This window comes from Cyprinus carpio, unplaced genomic scaffold (genome assembly GCF_018340385.1).
Source record: "Cyprinus carpio isolate SPL01 unplaced genomic scaffold, ASM1834038v1 S000006515, whole genome shotgun sequence".
NCBI lineage: Eukaryota > Metazoa > Chordata > Actinopteri > Cypriniformes > Cyprinidae > Cyprinus > Cyprinus carpio.
Window position 1 is genome coordinate 1,021,950 of NW_024879183.1, and position 14,678 is coordinate 1,036,627.

Below are 14,678 nucleotides of genomic sequence, written 5' to 3' on the forward strand. Positions count from 1 at the left end.
AGTAACAAATAAAATAGGGTGCATATTTGCAACCTGCTGTTAAATGTTTGAAATTTCTTTCTACATTAGAAGCAGCGGTGTACAATATAGTCATGCGCAATGTTCAGTAAACCTTTTTCAACTTTACAGGTTGATAAAATCTAGTAAAACTGAGTGGCTGAGAGATATATAAAAGCTAACTCAAAGGGGTCGTAGCTCATGAAAGGTGCAGTATATGTTCCTGCATGGTGACACTTATGTTGAAATTCTAAGTAAATACCAAACAAAACAGAGCATGTTTTTAAAAAAAAAAAAAAAAAAAATGTAATTAGTTACAGCTGATATATTGAAAATTCTTATGAGCTTATGCAAAAGAAACACTTCTTGTAGAATCCGTCCTTCCTGCGATAGAAAATGGCAGCCATCTTGTCGGTGATTGGCTGGAATGTGGTTTGTTGCATTTTGGTGCAGAACCTGTGCACCTAGTGTTTTTTTGACATTACGATTCCTGTGTTGTCTCCCAAAACCCGGCTTTTTCACAGAGTATTCAGGGGGCAGGAGGCTAGCAGATCAAGGAGAGAGGCCTACGATTTGAGACAAAAATAAAAATCACGCTTGTCTCACTGTCTATTCATGAATTTCGTAGTAGATGTTGTTGTGAATGATGTGAAAGAAAGAGGTAACACTTCAGGTCTTTCTTACTTGTATTAATAGCTTAACCAAAATAGGTACAAGTATGAAAATGATTGACCTTCATTAGCTGGCCTCATGAATATTCCAACAGTTATCCATAAGGACATAATACTTAACCGATGCTGCATATGGGTGGACTTACAACTAGGGCTTAACTAAATTAAGAAATGGCAGCCCTCATCAAATGTTTTAAAGCATTGAACAACCAACCACAGTACAGGATAAGGTAGTACAAAAGACATAGCTTATTTGAAATTAAAGAACTACTCTCTTTAGCGTCAAAAACAAAACACTGAAAACCTGGGAAATGTGTGTGAAAGTAACAATCCCTTAAAGTACTTGCTTGTTGACACAGAGGGTATAGATTACATATACATTGAAACCTTATTTTATGAAAGACATTGTCAGTTACTTGAAACAATGCATTATAATATGATCCTGAGGTAGTAAGAAAAAAGAAATAGTGTCTGAAGGGTGGAGATAAAAAAAACCCATTATTAATAGCCCTCATTAATACATGTCAACATGGCAGCTTCAGTCAAAACTAGGTGGCATGCTTGTACAAGAAAACATCAATAGCAATCCTTGAATTAAAATGAGAAAATCAAAACGAAACCCATTACAAACATTTTTGCTGGATATCTAACGTGAAACTGATTATAACCGTACACAGTGAGCATTTTTCTAAGTTCAACAGAAATTAAAATGCACATGAGCCACAGTTAACATGTTCTAGTTCAGTGTTCCCCAAACCTGCTCCTGGAGTACCCACAACACTGCACGTGTTCTTTGTCTCCCTAATCAAACACACCAGATTCAACTCATCAGCTCATTTTAACCCATGTGATGAACTGATGAGTTGAATCTGGTGTGTTTGATTAGGGAGACAAAGAAAACGTGCAGTGTTGGGGGTACACCAGGACAGGTTTGGGAACCACTGTTCTAGTTCTATCTATTCATCTTCCTTTTCATTGATATGATTCTATTGTGAATGTAGTATTTGATTGCAGCCCAGTCTCGGTCTTTCAGAGCCACTGGTTCTGCCTGGAGGCAGGAGTCACAGTCCTTTTTACCTGGCACCTTGCAGTTGGTTATGAAATGAATCATGTGCCGCTCCACAGCCTTCACTTCATTACCTGTCCACTTGCTCCTCACCTTCCCAGCTGTCGAATGTAAACAAAAGACATGTATTAAAGATGAAACAATGGCTCTGCTAAAGTGAAACATTGAGGATTTGATAAAAAAATATATATTTTGTTAAATCCATTCTCCGATAAGTTATGTTTTTTTTTTCTCCGTTTAATATTTCCTGTTTTATTTCACATGTCTGTCCCCATTTGTGGATGCTAGTTTGTCTCATCTGTATCAGTAAGTGTTCCAGCATAGTTTGTTCCAGTGTTAGTATCCTAAACCCCTTTTCCACCAAAAAAGAACTGGTTCGGAACTGGTACTGGTTCAAAGTTGGTTCAATTTGCGAACCACCTCAGAACCAGTTTGTTTTTCCACTGACTAGAGAGCCCAGTGAACGACGTCGTTACATCACTGTGTACGTTGCCATACGTCTTAGCTTTCCCAACTTCAAGCATTAACAATTACAATGGCGGACTACATCGTCTTTCTGCAGATGTTTCTCCTGGCTTTGCGATCCTATACTGGGGTCAGAAGACGACACATTTGTGCTGCTCGTCTGGATTACTATAGACGGAGGTTACGTTCGAGAAGAAGTTCGACAATAACCCCACCCCCCACCCCCCGACGTAAGCATGACGTGGTAAAAGAATGGTTCTGGTCCAGCAAAGAGTTGGTGCCGCTTTGGAACCAATTTTCCTGGCCGAGAACCGGTTCTTTGGCTGTCGAAACACAAAGAACTGGTTCACGAGTAGGCACCGGCTCCGAACCGGCACCAGCACTGCCTTGGTGGAAAAGGGGTACTTAGGTACTGGGTACTGTTATATTGACCTTTATTCTGTGTACCTTGACTCAGCCTAAGCCTTGTGATTTGGATACCTGACTGCCATTTCCAGTCGTGATAATTTAGTAGTTATGATATTATATGGCATTCATTAAATTTAATACATTTTTCTAAAAGAGTAATGTGGTGTCTCACATGCTTACAGTATTTACCTTGCTTTGCAGTGGAGCACTTTGAAGAAGTTTGGGATGTAACCACTTGAAGAGCTGTGTTCTGCTGGGAATCTGAAAACAATGAATTTAAATATATTTCAGATAAAAGCACAACTTCACATACTGCCATCTCTGTGAAGGCAAGAATAAATCATTGTTTTCATTATGAACGCATTCACTTTTTGGTGAGCAAACTTTTTATTTCGGTGCCTTTTATATTTTACCATGTCTTGGTTGAGTGTTGCTGATGTTTGCGTTGTCCAAGACAGTTGAGGCAGAAGTGCTCTCCAAATTATCCAGGGTGGTTGAAGCATGCGAGTCCCTTAGAAGTGTCCGATCCCCAAAAGTCTCAGTTCTTGAGCCTTTGAAAAGTAAAAATAAAATATGAGCATTAATGACAATGAGTTTGTTTGATTGTATTATTCTATGAAGTCAACCTCAATGTCAGACAACAAAAGAGCTTAGTGGAAGTCTGAATCTGCTAGCTTGAAAAGGCCCCACTCATATCAAAAAGTATACTGTTTCTCTCCTCATGGAGGGATATCAAGAGGAAAGCCCAGATCTCTATTGTTTCCTGTATCTGAGTAATCTTTTAAGCTAACTATTCCTCTACCTCTAACTTTAAATGTTCAAAGTTACCTTTTTCCTTTTGACTTCACATCCCAATAAAAGGCTGTCCTAACTTACTCCACCTGTACTGCTAACCAGACTTTTTGCAAAACATTAATTACCTTTATCATGTACTGTAACTATTGCTTTCTTAGTTGTCTTCTCTCATTCACCATTTCTTTATCTCTTGCTGCTGTTTAGACTTAATTGATTAAAACCTGTCCACCTTCTTTCTATCAATGATTCTAAATAATTCAGCACCATATTTATACATAATCTCTCCCATCTTTTTTAATTTATTTACCACTGTTCCTTTCAGCCCATCTAACATTATCATTAGGTCTCTACTGTCTGTCTCCCTGGTCATAACCTTAAGATATCATCACATAAGTCAGTATACCTTCATGTTGATGTAGGTCAGCAATGGTTTCTTCACTGGAATCATCATCACTCGTGCCTACTTCATCTGGTTGGGTAAAAAAAAAACAGTTTGGACCCAGTATTTAAAACAAAGACTAAATACAATTATAATTGTGATATGAGAAGTACTTCTAAACTACATTTAAAACTTAACTTCACCTTCAGGATTGATTTCAATGTCATCCAGCCCTTTCCCTTGCAGGTCAGACAGTCTTCCTTTTTCCATTGCTATCAACAGTTTGCTTACTTTTGCAAGCTGCAGTGTACTCTCTGGAAGCCGATAGAATTCCCTGTGGACCCTTATATCATGTCCTAGAAAGGTAGCAAGTTGATCCATTTCATTTTCTTTCAAGTTTAGTACTGTTGACAAAGTGGCAACTTGTTTCCTCAATCTTGTTGAGGTGAGTGACTCTGGGTTTTTTGCACCACATTGTTTTGAATACTTGCGGAAACAGTCAGAACCTCTGTAATGGGAAAGCACACATGGCCGTGCAAACAAGTACACATTCTCTGTGTGGACTTGACACTCATTCCTGTTTTTAATGAGGAGGTCCATTGCAGCGATCATGTCAGGTGTGAGAAGCACGGGCACCATTCGTGACCTTTTACCTCGAATCTCAACTCTGTCAAAGTACTTTGCAACCTTCCTCTCAAACTCAGTAAGGCCCATCATAATGTCAGGATTCAACTCAGTACGGTTTCTGGATGCGAAAGCCTGGAGTTCTATTTTTGAAACTTCCCCTTGCCGTCTTCTGTTAAATAGTACCACCTGCGTCAAAGTCACTTGTGCAAGATTCCCAAAGCTTTTGATGTTGGGGTCTTCCTCAAGGTCCTTCATGCACTTAGCACGCTCAGTAGCAAGAAACTTGTGCAGCAGGTGCACATCCTGTGTAAAGGGTAAAACATGTGGTTTATTCCATTTGGCTTGATGAAGTGTACCCAGTGCAGCACTTGAAATGGATTCCGCCCATCTTTTCTCATACAGAGTGGCAAATTGCTTGGCAGACTCTGCGATGACATTGCGATTTGCAATGATGGCATTGCATTGCACAATGCCTGCAACCTTAGCCAAACTGTGACCCAATTTTAAAGCCAATGATGGGGTTTTATACGAGTTGGTATCCAAGTCATAACCAGCAACAGATCTCACTGCTTGTATCACGTGGGGGAAATTACTGGGCATAACAAGGTCTTCAGTGGTCTTCAAAGGTGTTGTAGCTCTTGCAGCTATCAAGAGTCTTGCCATCTCTCTCATTTTTTGACGTATGTAATCATTTCTTTTCTCATTTGGTTTCCTGCCATTGTACATTGACTCGCCAAGACTAAGGATGTCGCTTTCACTCCTTACAACTAAAGAAATGTCATCCTGGTTCATTTCACAAGCAATCTTCCAAACAGCTTCATGAACTGTTTCAGCTTTTGGTAGGTCAATGTGGATCCGTTTTCGCCCAACTCTAGTCTCCACCTCAACAGACTTCTGAGGGCAGTTTCTGACATGTCTCCATAGACAATCTCTTGCATAGAGTCCTTGACAAAACTTGCAGTGACTGAAGTCATTAGATTGTCTGACTCTAGTGGGTCTTCGACAAGCAACCATTTCTCCATCACCACTGCTTGCCACTGTGGCATTATGGTTAAAGTTTCCCCTCTTCTTAAGAGAGCGTAACAAATCTTTTCTTTCGCGAGATCTCTTATTAAAACTCAAAGCTTTTGCAACATCAGGCTGTGTACTGTGAGCGGATTCGAGGTGTCTTGCCAATTTAGAAATGGCCTTACTACAATAAAGACAGTATTGTTTCTTGTTGTACTTGCTTCGTTTTGCTGTGTTTGGCAATGAAGTGACATTTATGGAGCTGTGCAATGTCTTTTCTGATGAACTGTCACTGCAAATTATACCAGAACTACAATGGCCGCTGCTCATCTTTGAGGAACTAAAACTTCTCTGTTCCAAGGAACTGTTGGTACTATCCGAACTGTGGGCTGTAGCCATCCCCAGTGATATTTCCTTGAACACTTTGTGGGGAAGATGATTGTCTATGATTTTTAGATCTCTACTATTAGAACTTGTGTCAGATGAGTTGCCACTTGAATCTGGAACATAGTTGGCATCATCATAGTCCGTAGCATCCGAAGATTCATCAGTCATGTCATTAGAGATCTAAAGGAAAATGGAGAGAAAAGCATCTCATTCCATCAAGAAGTTAAATTTAATAATAGCTAGAATATTGTTCTCCTAGTACCATCACATTGTGCATAACACAACACAACACTTAAACATGAATAAAAACAAAATTAAAAGTAACATTTGAGCTTCTTAATGATTTGTGTTTTACTATTTCATTATTGTTGTCTAATGGTATTTATTACCTGGTCATTTGGGCTTGTTGAGTTTCCATCATGAAATCCACCATCATCGACTGAGGGAGGTCCAACCTTTGAAATGATTAATAATTTTCATCAAAAAGAAATGTTCACCCCAAGTTATATCCACTTATTGTCGCAAATTCATATCACACCGCTTCCACTCCGCAGCCCAGATAGCATATGTTTTCCCCCAATGCCAGTTTGTGCATATTTGATACGTACCTAGGAACCTGTTGTCAATAATTTGCATCATATCTATTCTACTTGTTATAGACAAATTAATAATCTCCACATAATTTAGCATCAGATTGAAAGAAAAAACAAATATCTTTTTAAATATATTTGTAAATACATTCAGATGTCAATGTTTCTCAGATTAACCATCTGAGAAACATTTATCTCAAGTCTTTGGAGTAAGAAATTAATCTACTCTTAAAATGCTAGGCTAATTTATCTTATAGAAATAATGTTCTTGTAGCATTAAAATACTAAAGATAAATACTTTTCTTATAATTACAAGATGGTTTGATTTAGGCTTGGATGTATATACTCACAGAATCATTAATTCTGGTGACCAAACTCAAAGTCACCTGTCTCTCTCTCGCAATTCTCTCTTTTTCAGCCTTCTCATAACGATCCTCACAACAATCATGATGACGCTTCAGATTTTGCAGACGCTGTTTTACTCTAAGCTGTTCAAATCAAACATCATCTGTACAAACCCGTAGTCTCACCTGGAATTATACACTATTTCCTAACAGTAAATATTCACATTAGTTAATGAAGAAAAATAAGTTTGAATGTAGCTGTCTCACCTGCTCTGCAGTAAGTACATGTTTGAAGCATGCAATTCCAGTGGAGTGGTTGGCCTTAAATGAAAAGAAGAATAAATTTGTTATTTTCAGCTATAGTACTAAAATACATAATACTAATTATGAAAATCATTTTGGTTCATAGGTGAACATTTTGATGCTCAACCTAACCCTGAGGACAATTTACTTACATGTTACAAACATTGTGTCATATGATAGAGATGAAATTGCAACATACTGAAGGTTTAAACAAAAATACAAAAATGTTTGTTGTAGCAAGGTAAAAAGGGGTGTAATTTACATGAGAACCAAAAGAATTATGTAACTTTAAAAAAAGAAATCCAGAGTAAATGTGTAGTAACCTGTTGGAAGGATGAACTGGGTCTCTCGCTCACTTCTGGGTCTCCTGAATGTTGAGTCTGGATCATGCCACTTGGTGCCTGCAATGAAGTACAACAACAATTATCAGCCAAGAAATATTCAGAACTATAACAAACTAATGATCCTACCCATTTCAGTTCAAAGAAATCCCACCTCAATCTATCATAATCACCACCTTTGGGCTGAGACTCATTGCTGAAGTCAAGGGCTCAACTTTGCATTTAAGGAACACAAATTGTAGTAAAAATAGCTAATGTGAGGACCTGGGCTTTTCATTCAAGACTATGGAAATATCTAAAACTGCACAATATCAGTTACCCACAATATGAGGACATTGTTAAACAGACACACACACACACACACTACACGTGTCAGATCATACAATATCAGGACGTCGTCTGAAACACAGTTCAATCTTTCACAGCCTAAAACAAAATGAGGACATGACTAAACACACACACTACACGTGTCAGATCATACAATATCAGGACGTCGTCTGAAACACAGTCCAATCTTTCACAGCCTAAAACAAAATGAGGACATGACTAAACACACACACTACACGTGTCAGATCATACAATATCAGGACGTCGTCTGAAACACAGTTCAATCTTTCACAGCCTAAAACAAAATGAGGACATGACTAAACACACACACTACACGTGTCAGATCATACAATATCAGGACGTCGTCTGAAACACAGTCCAATCTTTCACAGCCTAAAACAAAATGAGGACATGACTAAACACACACACTACACGTGTCAGATCATACAATATCAGGACGTCGTCTGAAACACAGTTCAATCTTTCACAGCCTAAAACAAAATGAGGACATGACGACTGAACACACAAAGAGTCAGCATTCCTGTCTTCTAAGTTATACTGTTGTAGTAAAAGAAAGCTAAAATCTAAGGAAGTAGATCCCTGTCCATTACTGACCTTAGAAGTTAAACCATGTAAAGTGATAAACAGAAGCTTACATGGGCAATAAATGTGTTTGAAGTAGATAAAAACATTGAATTTTGTGAAAATTAAGATTTTTTTATGTTTTGAGGTGTAGTTAGTTCCATCAAATGCTAGGGGTAATTTCCTTACACACGATAGTATGCTGAAACTAATGATGGCAATATTGATTCTGCAACATTTCACGTTTGTCTTAGCCTGGCAAGCCAGACCTACATCAAGATGTTTAGTCTGGCAACTCTCCATAGACACGGCTCAATCCCAGAGGCGGGACAAACGGCTGTCTTTCAAATTCCCTCTGCACGCAATAGGACAGCTCTTCAACCAACCAGAGCATTTTCCCAACAGCGGAGTTAACGTTAGTTGATAGATTCAACTTTTGCCATATCTGGCCAGCAAAACTACGAACACATCTTCCTTTTTAAGAATGACTTCAGTGCCGTCTGTCGTCATTATGTTAAGCCCGCCCCGCCTACTCTATACACGACATGATTAGCCTGACCTAGGGTTGTCACGGTACCAAAATTTCAGTATTCGGTACCGATACCAGTGAAAATCCACGGTTCTCGGTACCAATTTCGGTACCAAAGCAAAACAGAAAAATATGCTAATTAAAAAAAAAATACTTTTTAGCATTAAAAATAAAACCAATGCCATTCTTTATACTTATTTACAATTGTGTTTAAAGTTTTTCTACAAGTTATATAATTATGAAAAACAGTAAACAAGTTTCGCCCAAATTTAATTTGTCTTTTAATTTATGAAATTTAAACATTTTATTTTTAATAAAGGGGATTTGCTATTAAAATTAAAACATGGAAGAAATATTTTGTGATTTATTTCTTTAAAAAATTAAGTTTTATAAATTTTTTCAACAGTAGTAGCAGTATCACATACATTTTACTAAATAATAGTAATATTTAGTAGCACAATGCCTTTATGTAAAAATTAACTTTTAGGCCTAATGAATGCATATTTGTCATTTTATCTGAACTTAAGACTGGTGGTGATGCTTAAGATATTTTTGGTCATTGAGGGTTTCTGTAAAAAAAAAAAAAAAAAATAGTAATAGATCATATTAATTATTATTAAAAGATAATACTACTACTAATTCTACTATCATACTAATGTATATACAATGCACTATGGATTGATGAGCTGCTGGGTTCATGAATATTAATCACGTTGTCTGCGTTCGGTCAAAATGATTTGCTGAAATCAAAACAGGGACGGTACCAGATCAGCGCCAGCCAATGAAATTGCCATTTGCGCATTAGCTCCGCCCACTACCGGAGAAACCGGTATGTCTTCTGCTTGTTCGAAAATATGAATAATTCTAAATGAACTCCATTATTTTGACAGGAGAAGACAACAAAGAATAGTTTACATATAGCGTGTCGATTCAGCGTGGTAAGACTCTCGCTCTCGCTCTCTCTTTGCATGTGTGAGAAACAGAGCTATCAGTAAAGTGACGGTGAGTCGTGCGCCTTCACAAAGAGTTTACAGAGCATCAAATACAGGTGCGCTGTGCGTCCATTGAGATGAACTGAAAAGTTCAGATCGCTTGATGGAGAGAGAACTCTGAAGCTCAGATGCTGAAATTAACGCAAGCGTCATGCGCTTCAGTCTATGTAGTAAACAAGCCCGCACGTCTCTGCCATTCATTAATTCACACAGAGACGCGCAGAACACTGATTCATATTTCAAACAACTTTTGCGGCTTAACATTTACAGATACTGGTCCATATGGAGATTTGATTTGATTAATTTATGCTAACTTTGACAAATTCCATGACTGTCCATATTAAAATGTAAGTTTCATTTTCATGACTGGATTTTGAGATTCCGTCCTCGTTTTCTGCTTCGCGGAAATCACAGCGCTGAACCGGGTTTGAACGGGACCTCGGTACTACCGGTACTTAAAGAAACCTGGTACCGTCACATTTAAATTTTTTTAGTACAGACTTGGTACCGAAGTACCGGTTCTTTTGACAACACTAGCCTGACCCAATTTGTTTTTTCCAGCTGGAAAGTCAATGGAGAGTTGCTAGACTACCTTGGCAGCAAAATATTTTTTTCTGCCGCTAGGGTGCGTCTAGATTTCTAGGCTACATTTGTCTGCTTGAAGAAGGTGAAAATGCATTTATGGATGCACAGGACTTGTGTGAGGCGTATTAAACTAGAAGAAATCCAGAGTAAATGTGTAGTAACCTGTTGGAAGGATGAACTGGGTCTCTCGCTCACTTCTGGGTCTCCTGAATGTTGAGTCTGGATCATGCCACTTGGTGCCTGCAATGAAGTACAACAACAATTATCAGCCAAGAAATATTCAGAACTATAACAAACTAATGATCCTACCCATTTCAGTTCAAAGAAATCCCACCTCAATCTATCATAATCACCACCTTTGGGCTGAGACTCATTGCTGAAGTCAAGGGCTCAACTTTGCATTTAAGGAACACAAATTGTAGTAAAAATAGCTAATGTGAGGACCTGGGCTTTTCATTCAAGACTATGGAAATATCTAAAACTGCACAATATCAGTTACCCACAATATGAGGACATTGTTAAACAGACACACACACACACACACACACACACTCTAAACGTTGAAACATACAATATCAGGACGTCGTCTGAAACACAGTTCAATCTTTCACAGCCTAAAACAAAATGAGGACATGACGACTGAACACACAAAGAGTCAGCATTCCTGTCTTCTAAGTTATACTGTTGTAGTAAAAGAAATCTAAAATCTAAGGAAGTAGATCCCTGTCCATTACTGCGGAGAAGTTAAACCATGTAAAGTGATAAACAGAAGCTTACGTGGGCAATAAATGTGTTTGAAGTAGATAAAAACATTGAATTTTGTGAAAATTAAGATTTTTTATGTTTTGAGGGGTAGTTAGTTCCATCAAATGCTAGGGGTAATTTCCTTACACACGATAGTATGCTGAAACTAATGATGGTAATATTGATTCTGCAACATTTCACATTTGTCTGCTTGAAGAAGGTGAAAATGCATTTATGGATGCACAGGACTTGTGTGAGGCGTATTAAACTAGAAGAAATCCAGAGTAAATGTGTAGTAACCTGTTGGAAGGATGAACTGGGTCTCTCGCTCACTTCTGGGTCTCCTGAATGTTGAGTCTGGATCATGCCACTTGGTGCCTGCAATGAAGTACAACAACAATTATCAGTCAGAAATATATTGTACTATAATACAACAAGTTTTAATTAAAAAAGTATCAATGCATATTAGACAAAGCCAGGTTTTCTACCTTCACTTCTTTTAATCAAACAATTAGTATTTTTTTTTTTTTTTAAAGAATCTTTCCTTCATTGCATGCAAGCACACCTCATGGTGCATAATTAACTGAACATAGTCTATACAATTTCATCAGTAAAGTAATTCCACAAGGAGATATTGAGGGGGAGCATATACTCCTGAAGGGAGATGTAACTAATTGTATTTTAACAGATCCTATACCGTATGATCTATCAAGAGGTCTTACTTACCAGATTACGCCATGGCCATTGAGAATCTCCATAATCGTAGGTTATTTCAGTCTCTGCTTCAATGTTTTCAATTGCAAATAAGCAAAGATGAGGTTTACCCTGGACTGTCAACCTTCTCATTTTACAATTTGGTGACTTGTGGCAATCATTCACCAGCCTTCCTAGCGAGCCATCTTCGCGGGACGCATCTATGCTAAAGTAGGAGGAAACAAAAGGTTTTTCCACAAAACAACACAAGGCTTTAGAGAATAACTGATCTTGTATAGGCCATGACTTACCACCATGCACTATTGTTCCATTCAAAATCAAACAAGAAAGCATTTTGTTTTTCTGTGTACTTCTTCTGCCTCTTGTCCAGTTCATATCGTGATATTAGCTCCCCACGGTACTCGGCGACAAACGATCCCTTTTCAATTGGTGTGCAGGTAAATACACCACGTCCTGAGGAAAAATGAATAAAATAGTGTCAAGTTATACAACCAAAATTAGATATTAATCGCTATTATATATTGACAAACTACAAAATAAAAAAAATATCAGATTTTTTTAGCAAAATAAATAATATATGAGTGTTAATGTTGCACAGTGGCAGGTTAAGTCGGCTAATGCGGTGTACTGTAACAGTTGCTATCATATTTATAATATAAATATTTAAGTTTCGACCACATATGACATACCTTTAAAGTCACTGATACACTTGACCTTAAAACAAGGTTACATAGATAACAAACACAAAAAAAAAATAAACTGAATAGCCTCAGCCTGAGGACTAAGTCTGGTTCTCCTTTTCGACATGCTCTTCGGCCATACATGTGCTCCTCAATTAGCAAAGATCTAACTACATAGATAATAAAGACAAAAAAGTCAGCAAGACAAGTACCAAAAAATACCCATACTTGAATAAAATAGGATGTATAAATGGTATTACGCTGCCCATAGAAATAATGTAACTTTAGCTTAACATTTACGTTACTCATTTTCTCACCAATGCATGTCATTAACTTTAGCTAATTAGGCTAATTGATTGATGCTAACACTGTGCAACTGCAGCTACAACCCACTGAGCAAAAGTACGTCCAATCGACGTCTTTTCAACGTCTTTGTCGGACGTTGAAATGACGTCCCCTGAAGCGCCAGGAATGAAAGTTTTTATGATGTCTTTTTTCGACGTCTTTTGGACGGTCTTTTGTCTGACGTTGAAATACGTCCCCTGAAGCGACCAAATGAAAGTTTTTATGACGTCTTTTTTCGACGACTTTTGGACGTCCAATATCGACGTCTACAGGACGTCTATAGAAGGGTTAAAATTGCATTCAGGATGTGGTCATTTCTGGACGTATTTTCAACTTCTTATAAAGTCCTCATTTAGGCGTCATTTATACTGTTTTCTCTGAACAAAACTAAACACTCGTAGGCTGCATTCATTAAATATCATGTTTTATTTCAATGCATATTTATTTTTGGTACTTGTAATAAACTTAAAGAAACAGGTGTGTTCACACAAAAACCATGAAATAAAGAAATGTCACTAATTATAACACGTTTGTGATAACACTTAACAACAAACAATTTAGTTCGTAGTTGGGTCCACTACATATATGTTCAACACCTATTGGAGTTTGACTTTTTTAAGCTTTTTTCATTTTATCATTGCTGAACTGCAATTAGCATAAAATTCTTAAAGATGGTATTCCTTTATTCAGCAAGAGTCCAAGTGTTCATGTGCCCAAATATTTATCTGCATGCACAAAATAATAATAAAAAAGTGTTTGAATCTGGGGTTCAGGACCAAAACAAAGGGTTCAACAAAATCATTATAACCATATTTTCCAGACTACTGGTCTTTTTTTTTTAATCTTCTGAGTGTGCGTGAATTATTCTAAGCAAAACGTAAACACATAACGCGGGGGCACTTACAGGGTTCTATAATTATAAGTTCTCATGTCTGTGTGACAAGCCTGTCTCGTACACAGTGTATTGTCCGTACCACTGTGTTTTTCTACATTTTCAGAATGAGGTTCACAGAAACTGAAGATAGCAAGTGCCTTTTAATTAACAAAAGAATTATACTGCTTTAAATAATGGATATGGCACTAGACTTTTTTTTTTATTTTATACATTAGGCCTAAATAGAAAAATATTTTTATTTTTATTCTGTTTTGAATAGTATTCAATTTAAATGATTTGAAGTGAGGGAAAATAAAATCGTTTACATGTTCCTCGAGTTTTTAAGTTTCTTAAAACGTTTGTTTTTATTTATCCAGTATTTTAAATTATTTCTGAAATTAATAGGAAAATGTGTCTTATACACGATTCAACTTATGTGTTTTTTCCTGACCTTGTGCAACTAGGCCCTAATTGGTGCATGTATTATTACAAATGTATTATTGAAAAACTGGTAAACTATTTAAAAATATAATAAAATAAAATAAAACAATCATGAGGTGGCATTATACTCCCGCCCCACAATAATTTTAAGCCTTACAATCTGTTGTATTCTGGAGGGTGTCTTTGAAAATCTTCTCTGCAAGGGATCCCTGGCGCCACAATGTGTAAATGTCCATGCTAGTTCGCATAGCATCCTAACAGCAAGTCCTGGTGTGGTAGAGGTAGGATTGGCGAATGGGCTTAAAAAGATCACCGATAATTTCTGATATTTACTCGATACGATATCAATGACGATACATTTTTGAGAAGTTGTTGTAGGGGTTATTTAAGGGTAAGAGCTCCTCCACACCATCCCCAAACCATCTCCTCGACCACACTCTTCTCACACCTTCGGTTCTCTTCCCTCCCCGTTGGCCTCTCCACC

General features: G+C 37.4%; 1 protein-coding gene across 5 annotated transcripts in view; it reads right to left on the reverse strand.

Annotated features, from left to right (window-relative positions):
- Nucleotides 1-309: 309 nt before the first annotated feature.
- Nucleotides 310-14,678, reverse strand: part of LOC109051994 — a 17,209-nt gene continuing 2,840 nt past the window's right edge. Inside the window, exons 2-14 of one of the 5 annotated variants that reach the window (XM_042754434.1) lie at nucleotides 12,145-12,307; nucleotides 11,867-12,059; nucleotides 11,441-11,518; nucleotides 10,559-10,636; nucleotides 7,364-7,441; nucleotides 7,005-7,058; nucleotides 6,744-6,881; nucleotides 6,193-6,258; nucleotides 3,985-5,983; nucleotides 3,806-3,871; nucleotides 3,021-3,158; nucleotides 2,797-2,868; nucleotides 310-1,835 (exon numbers count right to left, since the gene is read on the reverse strand). In XM_042754434.1, coding sequence (XP_042610368.1) covers nucleotides 1,621-1,835; nucleotides 2,797-2,868; nucleotides 3,021-3,158; nucleotides 3,806-3,871; nucleotides 3,985-5,983; nucleotides 6,193-6,258; nucleotides 6,744-6,881; nucleotides 7,005-7,058; nucleotides 7,364-7,441; nucleotides 10,559-10,636; nucleotides 11,441-11,518; nucleotides 11,867-12,059; nucleotides 12,145-12,307 — 3,338 coding nt within the window. In that variant the 3' untranslated portion in view covers nucleotides 310-1,620. The remainder of the gene's footprint in view (nucleotides 1,836-2,796; nucleotides 2,869-3,020; nucleotides 3,159-3,805; nucleotides 3,872-3,984; nucleotides 5,984-6,192; nucleotides 6,259-6,743; nucleotides 6,882-7,004; nucleotides 7,059-7,363; nucleotides 7,442-10,558; nucleotides 10,637-11,440; nucleotides 11,519-11,866; nucleotides 12,060-12,144; nucleotides 12,308-14,678) is intronic. The other 4 variants (XM_042754435.1, XM_042754436.1, XM_042754437.1 and 1 more) reach the window with 4 other exon arrangements.